The following is a 19,334-nucleotide window of genomic DNA, read 5'->3' as shown; positions in this document are numbered from 1 at the left end:
TGTGAGGAGAGACAAAAAGCACATTTTATTTATATTAATTATAATTTATAATAAATTACCATAATACTAACACAGTTTTAAGATGTTACAATTAATGACAAAACTTTTATAAACAAGTCAATTTACAACTTAGTTGATTACAGTAATTTCAATGAGTAGCGCAAAGATTTTTAACATTGAATCAATCAAAGAATAAAAACACAAGACATAGAATAATATTATACTTGCTATGTGGTTTTATCAACAACAAATATAATTTTAAAATAATAAAATTCAGTTTAATTAAAACCAAGATAGTTTCCTCCAGATCATATGATAAAAATTATATAAACAAATAAAATAATCGTAACAGTTTAAAAATTTTTTAAAAATTTTGTTCAGTACATTATAAATAAATTATCTAAGCTAAAACTAGTTTACGTTGGAAAATGTACATATATTTTAAAAGGCATTTGATGAAAAAAAGGAGAAGAAGAATGTAGTCGTATACCATGCACTAAAATTATTTTTGTTCAACAATTAATTTTGGGTAATATTATTATAAAAATAAGTATTTAATTTGTTGTTAGATAAGACATTTATCAAACAGTACTTAGTTTAAAAATGAAGTATTCAAATAAACTAAAAACAAGATGTATTTATTAATTTAATAATATATATATATTATTTTTTAATATTTGTTATTTGATATTGTTACAAACACCATACAATTTTCTTAAAGCAACATTAAAAAAAATCTTAAATTATATGGGTAACTAAATAAAATTGTACAACTGGATTGGCAAGAAAATAAAAATAAGATATTAAGATTAAATTGGAAACATAAGAACATGCAAAAAAAAAAAATTAAATTAAAATTGGATATTATAGTTTAATTCTGTATTATAATATATTATATATAAAACATAAATTCAATAAAATTAATTACAGTTTATTTTTAAATACAAATACTGTGGAAATACTAGATAGTTAACTTTTTAAATACTCTATTTAAAAAAATATGTTTAATTTGAGTATCAATGATAAATTAAGTAAATTGTAATGCTATAAAGAGTAAACAAAATGTTATAATTTTTTTAAAATAGTATTTATTAAATTTAAACAACTTCTGTATGATTGTATGACTGTGTAAATTATAAACTATTATGCACGTATAACTTATTATTTTGCTTAAATTAATTTTTTTCATAATATAACATATAATCAATATTGCACATTTGATGGCAATATTTAGAAATATATTTGAGATTCAGTATAATGACTAAGTTATAAATTTCAAGAAACATTATACATAATAAATAAGATATTATATTAAAAAGTATAGATACAGTAAAACCAATTACACGTCTTAGGTACATTTAGCTATTTTATAATTGATTAATTTGGGCCAAGTTACCTGTTTTATTTCTCATACAAAATAAGATGCCAACTGTGCCATTTTATCTTTAGGCGGTTTTGGTTTACCTTTACCCTTGTGTTTAGCTTTCCCTCGACCCTGGCGACTATTAAACACTGGCTTAGATGCTTGAGCTCTAAATTTCTCAACTAAATATCCAAAGTCTTCACAACAAAATAAGCAACCAGTCATCTCAATAAGATCACGAGGCAGTCGAGTGCGTTCCTGAAATATTTAATTTATTATTTGAATTATATTTTACTAAAATATATTAAAAGTTATAATTATTAAAATGCATCAAAAAAAAATAATAACAAAACAAAGCTTAACAGATGTAAATACCTCTTTATACTCAATTTTTAGAAGTTGAGCTCCACAGTCGCATTCCTTACTCTCTTCTACAGTTATTTTGTGTGCATCCTCAAACAAGTGGAATATCACATCACACTTGTTACAGCCAACTTTCCATTTAGGCCCAGATGATGGGTCTAACACTAAAACCCCGTTATCACATTGCAAACAACTAGCAATACCATTAACATAAAATCCTTGTGGACAAGTTGGATGAAGACACAGATTACAACCGCTATGCTTTTTCATATCTCTGAATGCTGGCTGGTTATAACAATATGGACATAATGGGTAACTGCGACCTTTATTTCCAGTTGACCAAGTAACTAACTCAAAGTCATCTAACGGACATTTCAGTTCCTAAAAATAATACATAATTACTTTTTCCTTTCAAAAAAGCTTAACATTACAACAGATTTACTTTATAAATTCTTATATTTCCATTTTGAGGCAAATTATATGTTTCATCACAATGTGAACAATGCAATCGAGATGGTTTGGCTATGATAAGTTTCATGTAACGTCTACATTTTCCGCATCTATAAAAATAAAGTAAAGGTTAGTTATTATAATGTTTAAATTCTGTTTTAATTTTAATGTAATATAAAAAGTAAAAAATGTACCTGGAAAGTGCCTTTCCACTAGCAGCTAATGTGGTGAATGAAACTTCAAACAAAGAATCCATAGCTTCAATTGATTTCACAAAGTATAAATACTTTTGTCGAAAAGCCTCAATAGTCTGTCTAAGAACACGATCATAATTTGCTTCACCTTTGGCTATAAGATTCAATTGATCTTCAATGGTAGAACGCATGGTTGGTTCTACCAACTGTTTATCAATCTTCATAAATAATACAATAATAAACATTAATAAAAAATGAAAATATGAATTATAAATAAATAATGGTAATGTATAAAAATGAATGCAATTAATAATTAATCATAGAGAATTTAATTATAAACCATTTATTTCAGATTTAGGAATACCTTAAATATCATTTTATATTATATTAGTATATTTATTATATTATTTATATCATATTATAAAATATTTAAGCAATTATAAAAAAAATCACATGTTAAGAAATTAATACATTTATAATTTTTATGCAAACCTTTTGATATCCATGCACTAAAACTATTCCCAAATTGGTAGGTACAAGTCTCCGTCCAGTAGCAACAGTTACATAATTACGCTGTGATATATTGTTAATATGAACGGGAATAGATGCATCAGTTCCGATCCCGTGTTTTTCCATCATTGATATTAGTTCAGACTCTGTAAGATAACCTGGAGGACTTGTCATGTGATCTGTAAGCCTAGCCTAATATAGACATGATATAGTATTAACGCTTTTTTTTTCTTAAATTAAAATTTTTAAATAATTTTTGTATCAATAATAATAATTTTACATCTTTAATATTAAGCTTTTCATCACGTTCAAAATTAACTGCCAATTCATTTTTAGGTAAAGCTTTCCATGGCGTAATGGCAGTAAATCCAGCATCAATTAAGGTTCTCCAGTTATATGTGAACATTTCTGATCCAATTTTAAAAGTGACTGTTTTAGAATAATATCTACAATCTTTTGATACAGTAGCAATAAAATGGCGAACAATGAAATCATAAAGTTTCCAAGAGTCTCCATCTAATTCATTACGAGATGCTAACATAGTAGGTGTAATAGGAGGATGATCACCACAGTCTTTGCCATTTCTTGGCCTGGTTAAACCATTATTCAGTACTTGACGTATTTCTTGACCCCATTCATTGCTTTTTTGGAGAGTTCTCATAGCAGGTCTAAAATAAGTAACATCAAATAATATAAAATTTGAGTACTTAAAAAAATGTAAATGAAAGTTTATTAATATAGTATACATTCTTACAGCAATTCAAAATTATCTGAATAATGAGATGTTTCTGTTCGGGGATAGCTAATGTAACCTTGGGTATAAAGACGCTCAGCTAATTGCATTGCATGATGGGGACCCATTCCCAGTCCAGTACTCGCGGCTCGCATAAGCTCCACTGAATTCAAAGCTAAAGGACGTTGTTTTGATTTTTCTTGTTGAGTTATAGAGATAACACTGAAAAATAATAGTAATTAATATATTTAATTATTATTATAAGTAATTAATTTAAGCATACGTTGCTATTTGTTGTTTTTTTAATGCTTGAAGCAAGCTGTTTGAAGCATCACGTTCAAAACATCGACCCTTTTCCCAATTAAGAACTACATCTTGCCCGTCCTTTGATTGAATTGTAACCTAAACACAAGGGCTTACATTATACAACTGAATTATGATACTAAATATTTATAATTTTTTACTTGTATGACCCAATAAGGTTCAGGTTTGAATCTTCGAATTTCATCATGTCGTTGAACACAAAAACCTAATGTTGGTGTTTGACATGGACCATAAGATATTAATGAAGAATCCAAATCACCATATTTTCCCTAAATTTAATAATTAAGAAATATATAAAATGAAAAAATAAAATAAAGAAAGAATTTTGAAAATACTTGAAAATATTTAGTTTGAAAACGAGTGAATGAACAGCCAATACGAAGATCAAGTTCTTGTCTAGCATCAACACTCATTGCCTCATTACGATTCGGAAAATCTAATCTTTCCATAGCGCCTTTAATATCTTTTGCCGTAATAGCTGAAAATTTTGCTCTCCAAATCCTCTGCAAATAATTAAATGTTTTATAAACATAATTTTATAAAATATATACAATGTAGGCTATTTGTTTTTAATCACAAATTAACATAAGAAAATAAGAAGACACAATGGTAAATATTTTACATTCTCCAATTAATTTTTTAAAAATAGATCTATTAAATAACTAAAATATTGTACTTACATTCATTTCACCAGAACGTTTCATAGAACTTTTAACAGCATCAATAACTTCAAAGCAAATATTTTCACCTTCTTTATCACAATCCAACCACAATATTAAAAAGTCTACACCACGTGCTTCGGATGCCAGCATTGCTGGAATACGTAACTTAGGAGACGCTTCTTTCTTTTCAGTTGGGCAAGAAAAAAGCTCTTCCTGTTTTTAAAATGAATGATATTAAATTAAATTTTAATCTTATAATGATATGATCTAATTGCTAATTACTGGATCAACTTTATCCCAATTGTTGAATTTACTATTGAAGTCTAAAGTCATAACATGTCCACAGACAGAAGTCATTTTAAATATCACTGGTTCCCCAAAAAGTGTTCCAGACCATTCGTGTACAGGACATGCAGAATTCATACCTGTTTAGGACATAAAACGTTATTAATTTAAAAAAAAAAATAAATAGAATTAAGTAATCCTACATTTAATAAGTAAAATTTACTTTAATAAATATAAAATGTAGAATCAATCTATATAGAATATGATAAATTGAAATGTAATGAATAAATTGATTTTTTTTTCCAATAATAATCTCTACAGTTTTTGATTAACAGATACTGTAATATAATTATTTTTATGTGACATAGTCAATAATTTTAAATGTATAAGCATACTGCAAATTGATGTTTGAATTAAATCAAATAAAAAATGAATCAAACCTTACAAAAGAACAAATTACTTGGCGCATTTAAAAAATAATAAGGTACTTGTACAAATGTTTTTAAAAATTTAAGAATTATACTACACATTAGATAAATATTTCAAAACAAAAACATGACTTAAAATATTTTAAATTATTCAACAAAAAAATAGGTACAAAGCAATTAAGTAGACCCAACTCCAAAATGTGGACTGTCAACTTGAATTTATGAATATTTAATTTATTTAATAATTAAGTTACTTTTTCTAGAATTACTGCGTCCATTGCTTAGTATGTTGGCGAGTGAAGAAGCCAAAGAAGGTTTTTCTGCCACCATCAGAGCAGTCTTCATGATTACGAATTATACGAAGCGTAATAGATGAACTAATATTGCAATATCACCGACAATTATTGGACGGAATATTCATCCATCTGCTAGGTTATTGTCAAATATGGCGCAAACAGGAGCATTGGACGCGTTCAAGTGTTTCGATGACCGGCATTTACCATATTGCACGAGAGTCAACTGTACGGCAACTACTTAATAAAGATCGAATCAGCCGAAAGGGTAAAACAGCAACACACATGTCACAGATTTAATGTATAAAACATTTTTTTATTTTGAATTCTACAATTATTATTGTTTAACACCAAATACCAAAACAACCAAACCAAACTCATTGATAAAAAAAATGTAATCAATGCACATGTTTGACGCATTACAGTCTGGCCAACAATCGCAACCGAGGCGAGCTAGCCGCTTGGTAATTGGTATATGCTTTATCACATTTCTTATCACACTCCGGTAGAACTAGACCCCAGAATAACCAGAATGGACACTCGCTAAGGGCACCATAGATAATAAAAGAATGGATAGGCCATTCCTATATTAACAACATAGGGGTTTGCGGGACGGAATGTGGATGAGAGATAGACTCATAGATAATAAAATAATGGATAGGCCATTCCTATATTAACAACATAGGGGTTTGCGGGCCGGAATGTGGATGAGAGATAGACTGCTTTTATATAGTGCTCTCACTTTAGTAAGGGGTATTATCATTTATTTTATTTCATGATAACTGATATCTATGTGATATGATAATAAATAAATAGTTTTGGCGGTTTTTATTTATTAAATTAAGTAATATTTCTGTACCGACTGTACATAACTGAATTGAATATTAATTAAATCAGTTTATTTATTTTTTAATTTCGCTTATTCGCTATGGTTCGAACTTGCATTGTTTGTCATGTGTCTTCTAAAGATAATATAGAAAATGTATCATTTCATTTGTGAGTATTCTTACTGTTATTAATATTATCCCTACTTGAAAATATATAAATATATTGTTGGAATTGTTTTGGTTTAGATTTCCAAAAAATGAAATAAAGAGGCATACATGGTGTGATGCCTTGGGTATATCAAAAGCTACACCTAACCAATCAGTATGTAGTAATCATTTTGATCCAGAATGCTATAATTTTAGTTATATTAGAAAAATGCTCAAACCTTCTGCTGTACCATCGCTGTAAGAATATTCTTTATTTATCAATAATTGCCATATTATTTTTTAATATTGATATACATGTAAAATATTATTGATGATAAGTATGTTCAGATAAAGTTTTTTACTACTCTTTAATTTATCAAATATATAATATTATATTTTAGTTCATTTGAAAGTATACCAGATTGCCCAGATCCATCAATATCACCAATTCCATCTACATCTATAACTATGCATAAGTATGTATTATATATTTAACAATTTATAATTTAATTGTATTAATGATAGGTGAACTGAGATATGAATGTTTTATATTTTTATCAATTAACATTTTAGACGCTGTGAGAGTCCTGTAGATTATTCTTGTTCGACCCCCAAGAAAACAAAGACAAGTTTATCCTATGAGCATTCTCCAAACATGTATGTATATGTTATCTTTTCTGATATCTTGTTTTACTATATAATGCTAATAATAATTTTAGTACTGTTATTCAAATTGTTTGACTTTTTGTCAGGTGTCTTAAAAAAAACAGAGTCTACAACACAAGTCGAATTGGTGATTTTACATCATTTGATTTTGGAACTCCTAAACGGTCATCAAGGAATCTGAAAGTTGTAAAAAAAATAGTTCAAAACTTGAGACAAAAAAACAAAAATTTAAAACAAAAAACAGACGTTTAGAAAAAAAAATTGCATCAATGAATGATATGTTTTCTGTTCTAAAACAAAAATCTTTAATAACTGAATTTATAGCTGATAATATGAAGGTATTAATACTAAGAAATATCATTATATAATTGTTGGGCAGTAAAATAAATGTTATATGGTAGTATAAAATGTTGATATTTTTTAACAATGTAAAATTATTGATTATTATGTTTTATTTGTTTTAGAAGGTACTAAAGTAATGATATGTATATGTTGGATGTTTTCTGTATCTTCTTATTTGTTGTTTATTGTTTATTTCTAATAATTATATAGTTATATACTAACTACATAAGTTGTATTAACTTTTTGTAATTAATTAGTATTTTATTGTATTCTAATATTGTCTTAACAATGCTTGTGTTTTACTGTTTTTTAAATAAATAATTGAATGTAAATACATGATTAATTTGTTTATCCTAGGCTTTTGGTTCAGATATTCTGGAAAAATGTATTCAAAGAGGGCTAGAAGGTAAAAAACAGGTATATTGTAACACACTTAAACAGTTTGCAGTTACTTTACAGTACTACTCTCCAAAAGCGTACACATATGTCAGGAAAAGATTTAATAATTTGCTTCCTCATCCACGCACATTACGTAGGTGGTTTATGGTAATTGATGGTAAACCTGGATTCACAAAAGAGTCATTTGAAGCAATTAGAAAAGAAGCAGGAAATCACTCTGTATATTGCAATTTAGTTATTGATAAGATGTGTATTAGGCAGCAAGTTGAAATTGATAGTCAAAAAAATGTTCATGGATATATTAACATGGGAGCTGAGCATTGTTATGACAGTGATGATATTCCACTAGCAAAAAATGCTTTAGTTTTTTTGGCTGTAGGCATAAATGGTTACTGGAAGATGCCATTGGCTTATTTCCTTATAGATGGATTAGGAGGTAAAGAAAGAGCTAACCTATTAAAGGAAGCAATTAATTTATTGCATGATACTGGTGCTAAACTCCAATCAATAACATTTGATGGAGCAAATGTAAACACAAGAATGTGTACTGAATTAGGTGCTAACTTCAATTACGAGAACCCTCATGCTTATATTACTAGTAAATATGATGAAAAATTATTTATTTTTCTTGATCCTGCTCACATGCTGAAATTAATCAGAAATGCATGGGAACACAGATCAGTTATTAAAAATTCCAATGGAGAGATTATTGATTGGATGTACATTAAAAAATGTATGAATTAGAAAGAGAACAAGGGTTAAGAGCTGGGACTAAACTGACAAAGAGACATATCAATTTCCACAATGAGAAAATGAATGTTCGGTTAGCAGCTCAAACATTGAGTCAAAGTGTTGCTGATGCACTTACTTATTTAAAAAATACAAATGAAGATTTCAAAGGAGCAGGGCCAACAGCAGAATTTATATCTTTTATAAATAATGCATTTGACATACTAAATAGTAGATCAAGATTTTCGAAATCACCATTCAAACGTGCTATTTCTGATGAAACTTTAGATGACTACAAAATATATATACAACTATTTATCAAATACGTGAAAGGCCTAACATTTTTAGATGGGATAAAAGTTGTGGATTCTGCAAGAAAAACTGGATTTATTGGTTTTATTTTGGGACTCCAGAATGCAATAGAAATGTACCAAAACTTACATTTAAATGGTAACTTGGCATTTTTTTAACTTATAAAATAAGTCAAGATTTTATTGAAACAACATTTAGTGCCATTAGATCGAGGCTTGGATATAATGACAATCCAACTTGTATGCAATTTAAGGCAGCTTATAAAAGAATTTTGGTGCACAATGAAGCAGTTGGGTCAATATTTGGAAATTGTTCTATTTTGGATAACACAAAAAATCTAAGTGTAACTGAAAAGGCCAAAGACTCAGTATTAGCATTAGAAAGCACTTGGCTACCTCATCAAAATATCTACAATGACCACGACTATTTTGAAAATTATACAAAAATAAGCTCATTTGTAGAAGATACATCTATGTATATTGGTGGATTTATTGTTAAAAAGTTATTAAAAAAAATAGAGTGTGAAAGCTGCCAAAAATGCTTGATTCAACAGATTGATAAAAATCCTAATTCCTTAACAAATATTAAGAATCGAGGAGGATTACTGTATCCTAGCAAAGCTGTAGAAGTACTATGTCAAGAATCAGAAAAAATTTTTAGAAGTGAATCTCCATTATACTTCAACCAGTCAAAGAACAAATTATATTTAATCAACAAAGTAAAAACAAACATTTATAAAGAAGGAAAAGAAACAATTCCATATTGCACTGGACAAGAATCGTTTTTAAATAGACATGCGCACAGAGAAAATGTAATAAATTTAATAATTAATAAATATGTTGACATTCGTATTTTTCACGAAATTAGAAAAATCAAGGACAATATCAAGGAAAAACGTACCAGGACTAAATTAACAAAGCTTATCCATTTTAATCATGAGTAATAAACTAATAATTTATAAATTAAATACTTATATTATGTATTAAATATTATATGTGTACTGAATATTGTCATTATTATACCCATTCTTATAGATCCGGATTGTGATTTATATATTTATTTAAGTTTCTACATAGGTAATGAACTTTTAAATAATATAACAATGAATTATAATATAGACTTAAAATATAATAATATTACTGAAATAAATTATGGATAACGAAAAAACTCATAAAACGAATACTGTCAATTTGTTGATTAATGATTATTATTTATTTTTTAATATATTGCAATTTTGATATTTTGATAATAGAATATAGATAAAACCCCTTGTAACCTCAAAGTAAAATAATGTTCATGCTCGTGCGATAAGGCCAAATGGCCTATCCATTCTTTTGGATCTATGAAGGGCACCTACTAGTGGCTTTTATGATAACTTATAAACACTGTTATTATGTGATAAAGAATGATACAATTTAAATAGCGGGAAATCGATTTTTAAATTGATACGCAACACAATTATTACCACTACAATTAATAAATTAAATAGTATGTTCAGTGACAATTACAGATATAGATTATTAATAAATATATTTTTACTTAATTGAATTAAACAAGTTGAAAATCCATCTACATTTTCCTTTTCTATATTTAGAAATGTCCCGATGGATATATGCATGAGAACGGACTAAAACGAGACATAAATGATATTATATCCACTGTTCAGTATTGATATTAAAAAAAAAAAATTAAATTAAACTCTCAGGCAATTTTTTTCAATTAAATCCTTGTGTGTACTTAACCAGAATGTAGCCATCGTAATGTCGAAAAGGATCTTCCTGTATGCAGTAAAATGATTCATAGGTATAAGCATTGTAACAATACAAACAATTATTATTTTTAATAACTGTTAATTATTTAACTCGAATAACGATGTTGAATTTCACAATTTTTAGCATAAAAATTATTTTTGATGTTAGTTTATTAATTTATTATCATTTCTATATTTGATGAATATTTCAAGTTATAACATTTCGTTATTTCTTTTTTAATAACAACTGTAAACAAAACAACATTGAATTTAACGCCCCATTCCCTTTCATAACTTAAGTGCTAACTGAATCCATTTTTATACCAAAAACCACCTATCAAAGTTAAAGATTTTAACATTTTTTTGGTTCCAAAAAATGCTGACAAGCATACACACAAGAACAAAAATATCATCATAAAACCTGCAATATACATACATATTATGTGTTTAGATTAAATTCTTAAAATTAATATTATTTTTTAAGACGGTTAAATTAATCTACATTTTATGAACTTTGACCAATCACCTATACGTAATTATTGTTGTTAACATAAAATAAAAAAAATATTATAGGTATGATGTATGAAGTACCTATAATAGGAGGAAGAAACAAAGTCTAAATTTGTCTTTTGAAAACATAAACAAATAAACTATTAAAAAATAATAAATCTGTATTTAATAAAAATTGTTTTTTATGAAGTTCGAGCAATATAATATATATATTGTATTTCTCATTGTAGTATAAATAGGTTTGGTTTAATAGACACTAGGCATTCTATACATAATATTTTTATAAGTAAATATTGTCCAATTATTAAATTATTACATATTCTGTCATATTTTACAATAATAAAATAGAATAAAAGTTCACAAAAAGCAGGTGATTGGATAACAATATGATGTAGGTACATTAGGTGTCTAGAATCAATGTAATGGATATATAAAATTTGAATTCAATAATCATTACCTATACAAAAAAACGATTCTGAGTGAAGACGTCTTGTAAATTAAATTTTGTGATATTATTGTGATTAAAGTAATTACTAATTACCTATCCAACTTATAGTATTGAGCATTGTACCTACTACAGTAGTTAAATTGATTTTTTCCAAAAACATTACGTTTGAAAATGACATTGTGTGTAGGTACATAAATCTACAGTAAATTTAAAATTCACAATAATTTTTAATCATAATAATAAAATTATATCATTTATATAATATAAAGGCATCGACCAGTTCGCTGCAAAATAATCAACAAAATTTATGTTACAACAGTAACATATAATTTTTCAAACTGTTCTATTGTTTATTAAAATTATTCAAATAATAAATATATTACTCTATGGACTAGACCACTAGATATTGTAAATAATAATACCAATTAATTATTATTATTATTTATTTTATCGACATTTGCATAATATGTTATTGTCTACGCTTAGACCACTCTACACGCGTCTTACAAACACGTTTATACAAACAAATTAACAATACATATCAAATTTCCTTTCATAGTTCAGACGTATAGGCGTATAGCAATAGCATCAGTTTTTTCTGTCTTTTTACTTATTAGTTATAAGTTTTAACTTAATAGTTATTATTAGAGCCCAAGACCCTCAAATTCGTGGGGGGGGGGGGGGAAGAGAGACCTGTAGTACAAGTGCCTGGCATTATCATACAAATAATATTACTTCAATGTATATTATAAACATGTTCGGGACTCGAATTTAGTTCTGTACCAGGTCCAAAAATATGATGTGGGAGCCTAGTGTAGGGCCCAGTACTTAATCCAAAATAAAACAAAAAATAAATAAAAAATAAAACAAAACAACGAAATAGTGCTTAACCTAACATAATTTTAAATAGCCAAATTGGCCGTAAAATATGCAATTATTTTTTCTTTTTATAGAATATGGCAATATGCATTTATCCATATGCGGGAATAAGGGAATAAATTCTAAAAGCAGTTTATAATAATTATTTAAAAATAATTATTCAATCTATATAGTATGTTAAGTTATTGTTATAATAATAATAATTATTAAAAAAATATTCGTTTATAAGTAGGTACTCAGATAGATACATAAATAAAATCTTTAAAGCATGAAAAATCGCTTTAATTTAGAAAATATGTAAATCAATGTACCATGCATTTTTATTTTGGTAGTCGGTAGATTTCAGTTGTAATACTTGTATGTAGGTAATAGGTATTACTACCTATCAATTTAGAAATTCTGAAAATGAGAAGCAGCTTATTCCCGTGAAATATATCGAAAAGTATACGATGCCTCAATTAGATATTAGGTGCAATAGTTTGGTTGAAGTATGGCTTTTGGGTCTGGACACCTATAATGAATTGAAATTTATTAACACAGAAAATCTCAATATTATTTTTCATTAATTTTCTTGTTATTAGGTAAGGTCACACTGTGCACGCAACGTCCTTGCCGTGACCTACACCCGAACTCCATAATATCATTGATTTTTCCCATACGTCGTAGCTATCCAGACCCAACCCACAATTTTGCAATCTATTTCGTTTTCACTCTTCAATTTCCTTCAAAGCCTTGCGGCCGCAAAATCTCTCACTTTATCTTCGACAGCTTTATCGATCAAAAGTTTTTATTTCTACGACGGTGAAAAAAACTGGTAAGTGTCTTCCGGTTATTGTACAATTAGTATTTTTACATGATTATATGGTAATTTCAACCATAATCCATTTTATTGCCTTTAGTATACTTACTATAGTGTCGCGTATTACTTTATTTGAATTTTCTATTGAAAATTCATTTAATTCCATGAGTGTCAAAAATGAGAAACGACCCATTGATTAAGGTTTGCCAGTTGTTTTAAATTTATATTAGATTCGAGTCACATCTTTATTACATTTATGTACACCATATGCATTCGATCAATGTATTTACCATACCTATTAGCGTTCGTGACCTTTGCATTTCGATTTGACTAAATCACTATGTCTAATACTATTTATTTATTTGAGTCAATGTCACTGTTGTTGCTTGGCCTTTTTTTCAAGTTCAAATACCTGTCTAATTGTAGGCCACATCATGTATTTGTTGGCGTCTATTCAGTATTTAATAGATCGCTGTATCAGAATAAAAATAAAAAATAAAATAATACATGGTGTATTTATTCATGTAAATAGAATGACATATATATTTTTAGAATTTTAATGCATGAATTAAAAAAATACCAATTGTATTTAAGTTTGAGGTATAATTAAATCAAAACTTAGTTAATTGTTGTACACTTAAACCAAAAAATACAAAATTAAAAATCATTATTATTATTGTATGTTTTTATTATTTGTTTTATATGTATAATTCACATAACATTGTAAACTATTAGGACAATTTACCTAGACCGTGTATTTGTTTTATAACTTAGTATTTATTTAAATACAGTAAAACCACATAGTAGATTAGATATATTCTGTGATATCTATAGGTACCTACAAAACTACTAACTAGTTAACTTCTAAATGAAAATTTATCTTAAAGACTAAACTTATTATAAATATAGGAAACATTTTATTTAGTTATGAAATAATGTTTCTTATGTCTATACCTATAGATATTATTTTTTAATTTATTTAGATTTATTTTTGACTTGACTGTAATTGCCTACTTATTATGAATATAATTTTAATACAAATAATAGTTTATGAAATGTCTAGGATCTTATCTGTTTAAATTTATATTATGACCTTTTAATTAAGACATTTATTAAAAACAAAATAAAACTTGATTGAGGAATAGGCTATAATAATATGTTAACATTATTTAATGAGAGTTGTTTTGAGATCACCAAAATAAGTCCAACAATATACCTAAAGGTCACCTTGTTGATAACCAATAGTTGTTTGAAATGTGTCAGTAACTCAGAACTCTAGCAATAGTAAGTGTGTTATTTAAAAAAATTGTGACTGTTTAATTGTTTTATAATTTTCCTAAACTACTATAGGTGGTTACTTAATTTTGATTTTTACTTTTTCTATTATTAATAATTCAAAGTAAGTCGAAAAAAATATTGTATTACAGTTTTTGGTTTTCAGTTTTAGATGCTATTGTGTATTATTAATTTATATTTTATATTATATTATATTTTATGTGTGTATTTAATGAAGTTGTTGATTTAATTTTAACATAGAGTTAATATGTAGAATTATAAAAATACCTATAATTTTAAATTTTAGAATTATTTATTTCTGATAATGTTACCTGGATTTTGTTGTTTGCTATTATCTTTATAATATAATATAATACATTAATAATTTATTTGGAATTTATAAACTAGAAATTTCTATTTTTAATTATTTTGTGAAAATTAATCTTCTTTCTCCTAACAGTCTCAACCATCATGTTAAATCTTTAAAAAATATTTAGATAATTATATAGTAAAATGAATTCAACAATATCATAAAATTCACATAATATAATTTATAATAATAAAATAAAATAATGAGTGTACAATAATATATCAAGTTATTCATGCTTTTGTTTATGAATTTTATTTTAATAAAATTGACTACATAATTTATGTCTATTGTATACCACTTTCATTATGTAAATACCAGTTTATATCTCATTTTTATATTTTTTTCACTCATTAATTATTATAATTTTAAAATTTTAAAATCTTTACATAAATGTTTAATAAAAAGCTTATTTTTGTTTTAAAATATTAGGTCTGTTCATTATTATATTAAATAATTTGTATATGTATTTAACTGCAATTTGGTTTTCTGTTTAAATAATTTTAAATTAAAAAAAAAATATTCAATTATCAATTTAACTTTTAAAGTATTAAATAATTTATCTAATTTTTTAAAATGTTTGTACAATTTTATTAATAATTTATGATTTATGTAGGTACTAGGTATATATATTATATTATACAATAACATTTTATTGACATTTGACATTATGCGTGATTAATAAATGATAAACTAAATCTTTTTGAAAAAATCAAGCTTTTATGTGGGAACTGAAATACTGGGTATGAATACCAAATTTCATTATTAAGAGGTCTCATATACTTAATTATGGTTATACTGTATTTTTCTTAAAAACTTAATTATTTTACACCAAACTCAATTATAAGTTAATAAGTATAATATTTATTTTCAGAATATTATCAAAATGACAACCTACTTTGAGTACCCATCTGTAGAACTCCAAAATGAACTTAGCAAGATTGCTAATGCCATGGTAGCTGATGGTAAAGGTTTGTTAGCTGCTGATGAGTCAGTGTCAACCATGGGGAAACGTCTTCAAGATATTGGAGTTGAAAATACTGAAGATAATCGCCGTGCTTACAGACAATTGTTATTTACTGCTGATGAACCTTTAAATGATCGTATTTCTGGTGTAATTTTATTCCACGAAACTCTTTACCAAAAGACCGACGATGGTGTACCTTTTGTTGAAATTCTTAAAAACCGTTGCATTATCCCTGGAATTAAAGTTGATATGGGTGTTGTGAACTTATTTGGGTCTGAAGGAGAAACTACCACTCAAGGTAAATTTTTAATGTAAATAATAATAATAATAGTAATAATATTTTAAACTTTTCAATACAGGGTTGGATGATTTGGCTCAACGTTGTGCTCAGTATAAAAAGGATGGATGTCATTTTGCTAAGTGGCGTTCAGTCTTAAAGATTGGAAAGAATATTCCTTCATACCAAGCTATCTTGGAAAATGCTAATGTATTGGCTAGATACGCTTCCATCTGTCAAGCCAATCGTATTGTTCCAATTGTAGAACCTGAGGTTTGTATTAACCTTAAACTATATTTTGTTAAAAATAATGTTTTATTGTATGCTTTATATTTCATTGTTATAGGTATTATGTGATGGAGATCACGATTTGGAACGTTGCCAAAAAGTCACTGAAACTGTGCTGGCTGCAGTATACAAAGCTTTAAATGATCACCATGTGTACCTTGAAGGTACTATTTTGAAGCCTAACATGGTTACTCCTGGCCAATCTGCTAGTAAAAAAGCTACACCTGATGAAATCGCCAAAGCCACAGTAACTGCTCTTCAACGCACTGTCCCTCCAGCAGTTCCTGGTAATTATTAATAAAAAAAAAGTCATCAATACATTTTTAGTTTTATTCTATGCTTAACAATCAACATTTTTTTAGGAATTATGTTTTTGTCTGGTGGTCAAACTGAGGAAGAAGCATCCGTGAATTTGAATGCGATTAACAAGTATAATGCCAAGAAACCATGGGCATTGAGCTTCAGTTATGGGCGTGCTCTGCAAGCTTCAGTTTTAAAAGCATGGCAAGGAAAGAAAGAAAATGTTAAAACTGCTCAAGATGAACTTCTTAAGAGAGCTTTGGTTAGTACAATTATAATGTTGTATTGAATACATTTAGATTAAATTATTATATTGGTTGAATTTTGTTTAGGCAAACAAACTATCAGCTCTGGGCAAATACGAAGCTGGTTCTGTACAAACAGCTGCTGGTTCTCAAGGACTATTTGTTAAAGATCATGCCTATTAAGCAACAAACTAAATTTTCATTAATATTATAAAATTTATACATTTTAAGTCAGTTACCAAATTATGAACACTTATTATAGTAACAGCTTTTCTTCATGTTTTTATGTCATTGTTAGAATTTGTCAATATTAAAAATATATATTTGAATACTATTATTATATTTTGATTTGAATTTTTAGTATACACTATACTATTAATTATTAATTTAGAAGAATATAAGAATGTTTTTGGTAATTGCGCTATTGGAGTATATAAATTTATCAGTACAGTCAGATTTTATATTAGAAGTTGAATCTAAATATTTGCACAATATTTAGAAAATAAAGTCTTAGGTATTATATGTTGTTGGATAATTATTCACATATTATAAAAAATTATCTTTTTCTAAGATATAATTGAGTAATTAGATATCTTAAATTTGTATTCTGAAATAACCTTTAAAACACTGGTATTTATATAAATAAAAGTAATTGTATTATGGAATACAAAAATAAATATTGTAGATGTTAATCATGTATTTTTTTTTTATTGTAATCTATATTTTATAATATGATATTAAATTGTTATCTTATTAACTATGTTGGTAACAATCTTAGCACTTGTTTTAAGAACACTGGCATATTATAGTATCGTAATAAATAAAAGTAATATAATATTATTATTTATCTAAAAATATTACAATCATATACATGGATTAAAGAGATATTATGTATTAAGCATGTTAGATAACCACCTCACCAATTACATTTTTGCTGTTTAAATTAGTTGGCATAAACAACGGGTGCGCATTATTTCTATGTCATAAAGATTGAAAATTTAAAACAAGTTTTCTTTTCAATAGTTAATACTGTAACCAAAAAATAAAGAATATATATAAACACTGTTTTTTACAGACATTTTAATAAAAATTTGATGAAATTAGATATTTAAACAAAGAATTACCAATTTTCCGTAAATTAAAAATTATACTGTAAAAAGTAATAACTAATGTTTAGTATTTCTTTCAAATAGGAAATTTGAAAGAAATACTTTCTAAAATGTTTTCTGAAATAATGAGTGTCATGCCTTAAAGGGATTACTTGTCGTATATATATATTATGTAAAATATACTCATTATACACTTATATCATGTATTCATGTAGGTACCAACAGGGGCGGATAGGCCCATAGGGAAATAAGGATTTTCCCTGTGGGGCTGTGGGCCCATGTTCAAGTATATTCGACTTGGTATTTGTATATTAAATTAAATGATAAATCTAGATATACAAACTAGAAAATATTAATACTTAATAATGTCCAATGTCCATTAAAACTCTTGGCCTTTGTGATTTTTATTTATAATTGTAAACAGTACCTTTTACTATAGGTAATGATAAAACATTGTTGTGGTCACGATTTAAGATAGTGGTTGTGGTTAAAACACAATTAAAGATAGTACTATCCTAACTATCTTAAATCGTGGTTAAAATCACGGACTAAGATATAATGGACTGGCATCGAATAGGCTGGGGGAGTAGGAGGGACCGAGCATCAAATGTTATGTTCTCTTCACCTCTCCACCATCATACAAAAGTCCGAATGATTAGAACGCCATCTAGTGGTAATATTCTACAAATAGGCCGCGAGCAGTCAGCAGCGTAAAATTGGTTATTCTTTTTATGTACTGTTTTAGTGCTTTTAGCTTTAGCCTGTTAGTACTTTGTAGTTCCATTTTTCCATTTTCCATTGTATTGTAAATATTTGTAATTTTAAATTTATAATTATTTTGAAATTAATTTTATCAATATAATGGGCGTGTAGATAGCGCTAAAATCATTCGGACTCAAATTCCCCCCGCACTCCCGCGTCGCGATACATTTTTGGCTCACAGATATTGCACTCGATGCCAGTCCATTATATCTTAGTCCGTGGTTAAAATATTACGAATGAAAATTATAAACTGCTATTTTTAGAACAATATGATAAGGCCATGCATGCTACAGTGGATGGAAATTTATAAATAATATTACATTTAGGAATT

General features: G+C 26.9%; 3 protein-coding genes across 5 annotated transcripts; 2 read left to right on the top strand and 1 right to left on the bottom strand.

Annotated features, from left to right (window-relative positions):
• Window positions 1-851: 851 nt before the first annotated feature.
• On the bottom strand, window positions 852-10,068 carry Top3beta (DNA topoisomerase 3-beta). Of its 2 annotated transcripts, none has more exons than XM_089221959.1 (13): window positions 10,050-10,068; window positions 4,882-5,024; window positions 4,618-4,812; window positions 4,273-4,440; window positions 4,078-4,206; window positions 3,897-4,015; window positions 3,635-3,835; window positions 3,161-3,548; window positions 2,863-3,072; window positions 2,371-2,588; window positions 2,169-2,286; window positions 1,739-2,107; window positions 852-1,621 (listed from the first exon to the last, which is right to left on the bottom strand). In XM_089221959.1, exons 1-13 carry the CDS (start codon window positions 10,051-10,053, stop codon window positions 1,409-1,411), a joined length of 2,475 nt encoding a protein of 824 aa, XP_089078085.1. In that variant the 5' UTR covers window positions 10,054-10,068; the 3' UTR covers window positions 852-1,408. The 2 variants fall into 2 exon arrangements, with proteins under 2 accessions (XP_089078085.1, XP_015369237.2); XM_015513751.2 differs by lacking the exon at window positions 10,050-10,068 and adding an exon at window positions 5,567-5,972.
• LOC107165503 (uncharacterized) lies at window positions 6,519-7,919 on the top strand. The gene is made up of 5 exons (XM_089221962.1): window positions 6,519-6,601; window positions 6,679-6,837; window positions 6,981-7,055; window positions 7,153-7,236; window positions 7,332-7,919. The coding sequence occupies exons 1-5, from the start codon at window positions 6,534-6,536 to the stop codon at window positions 7,495-7,497; spliced, it is 552 nt and encodes a 183-aa protein (XP_089078088.1). The 5' UTR covers window positions 6,519-6,533; the 3' UTR covers window positions 7,498-7,919.
• Window positions 10,069-13,258: 3,190 nt separating the features above from the next.
• Window positions 13,259-17,472, top strand: Ald1 (fructose-bisphosphate aldolase). 2 transcript variants are annotated; one of them, XM_015513781.2, is made up of 6 exons: window positions 13,259-13,428; window positions 15,930-16,320; window positions 16,382-16,572; window positions 16,646-16,874; window positions 16,950-17,149; window positions 17,220-17,472. In XM_015513781.2, exons 2-6 carry the CDS (start codon window positions 15,942-15,944, stop codon window positions 17,313-17,315), a joined length of 1,095 nt encoding a protein of 364 aa, XP_015369267.1. In that variant the 5' UTR covers window positions 13,259-13,428; window positions 15,930-15,941; the 3' UTR covers window positions 17,316-17,472. The 2 variants fall into 2 exon arrangements, with proteins under 2 accessions (XP_015369267.1, XP_015369268.1); XM_015513782.2 differs by lacking the exon at window positions 13,259-13,428 and adding an exon at window positions 14,693-14,812.
• The last annotated feature ends 1,862 nt before the right edge of the window (window positions 17,473-19,334 follow it).

This window comes from Diuraphis noxia, unplaced genomic scaffold (assembly GCF_037042655.1).
Source record: "Diuraphis noxia isolate RWA-SAM2 unplaced genomic scaffold, SU_Dnox_SAM2 contig0003, whole genome shotgun sequence".
NCBI lineage: Eukaryota > Metazoa > Arthropoda > Insecta > Hemiptera > Aphididae > Diuraphis > Diuraphis noxia.
Note: the sequence above shows the minus strand (reverse complement) of the source record. Positions and strands in the feature narration are given on the sequence as shown.

Coding starts and splice junctions, on each gene's coding strand:
- Ald1 (XM_015513781.2), top strand. CDS start 15,942: ATGACAACCTACTTTGAGTACCCATCTGTAGAACTCCAAAATGAACTT. Junction 16,321..16,381: donor AGGAGAAACTACCACTCAAG/GTAAATTTTTAA, acceptor TTTTCAATACAG/GGTTGGATGATTTGGCTCAA. Junction 16,573..16,645: donor TTCCAATTGTAGAACCTGAG/GTTTGTATTAAC, acceptor TCATTGTTATAG/GTATTATGTGATGGAGATCA.
- LOC107165503 (XM_089221962.1), top strand. CDS start 6,534: ATGGTTCGAACTTGCATTGTTTGTCATGTGTCTTCTAAAGATAATATA. Junction 6,602..6,678: donor GAAAATGTATCATTTCATTT/GTGAGTATTCTT, acceptor GTTTTGGTTTAG/ATTTCCAAAAAATGAAATAA. Junction 6,838..6,980: donor CCTTCTGCTGTACCATCGCT/GTAAGAATATTC, acceptor ATTATATTTTAG/TTCATTTGAAAGTATACCAG.
- Top3beta (XM_015513751.2), bottom strand. CDS start 5,657: ATGAAGACTGCTCTGATGGTGGCAGAAAAACCTTCTTTGGCTTCTTCA. Junction 2,589..2,862: donor TAGTGCATGGATATCAAAAG/GTTTGCATAAAA, acceptor TTATTTATGAAG/ATTGATAAACAGTTGGTAGA. Junction 2,287..2,370: donor AGTGGAAAGGCACTTTCCAG/GTACATTTTTTA, acceptor TTATTTTTATAG/ATGCGGAAAATGTAGACGTT.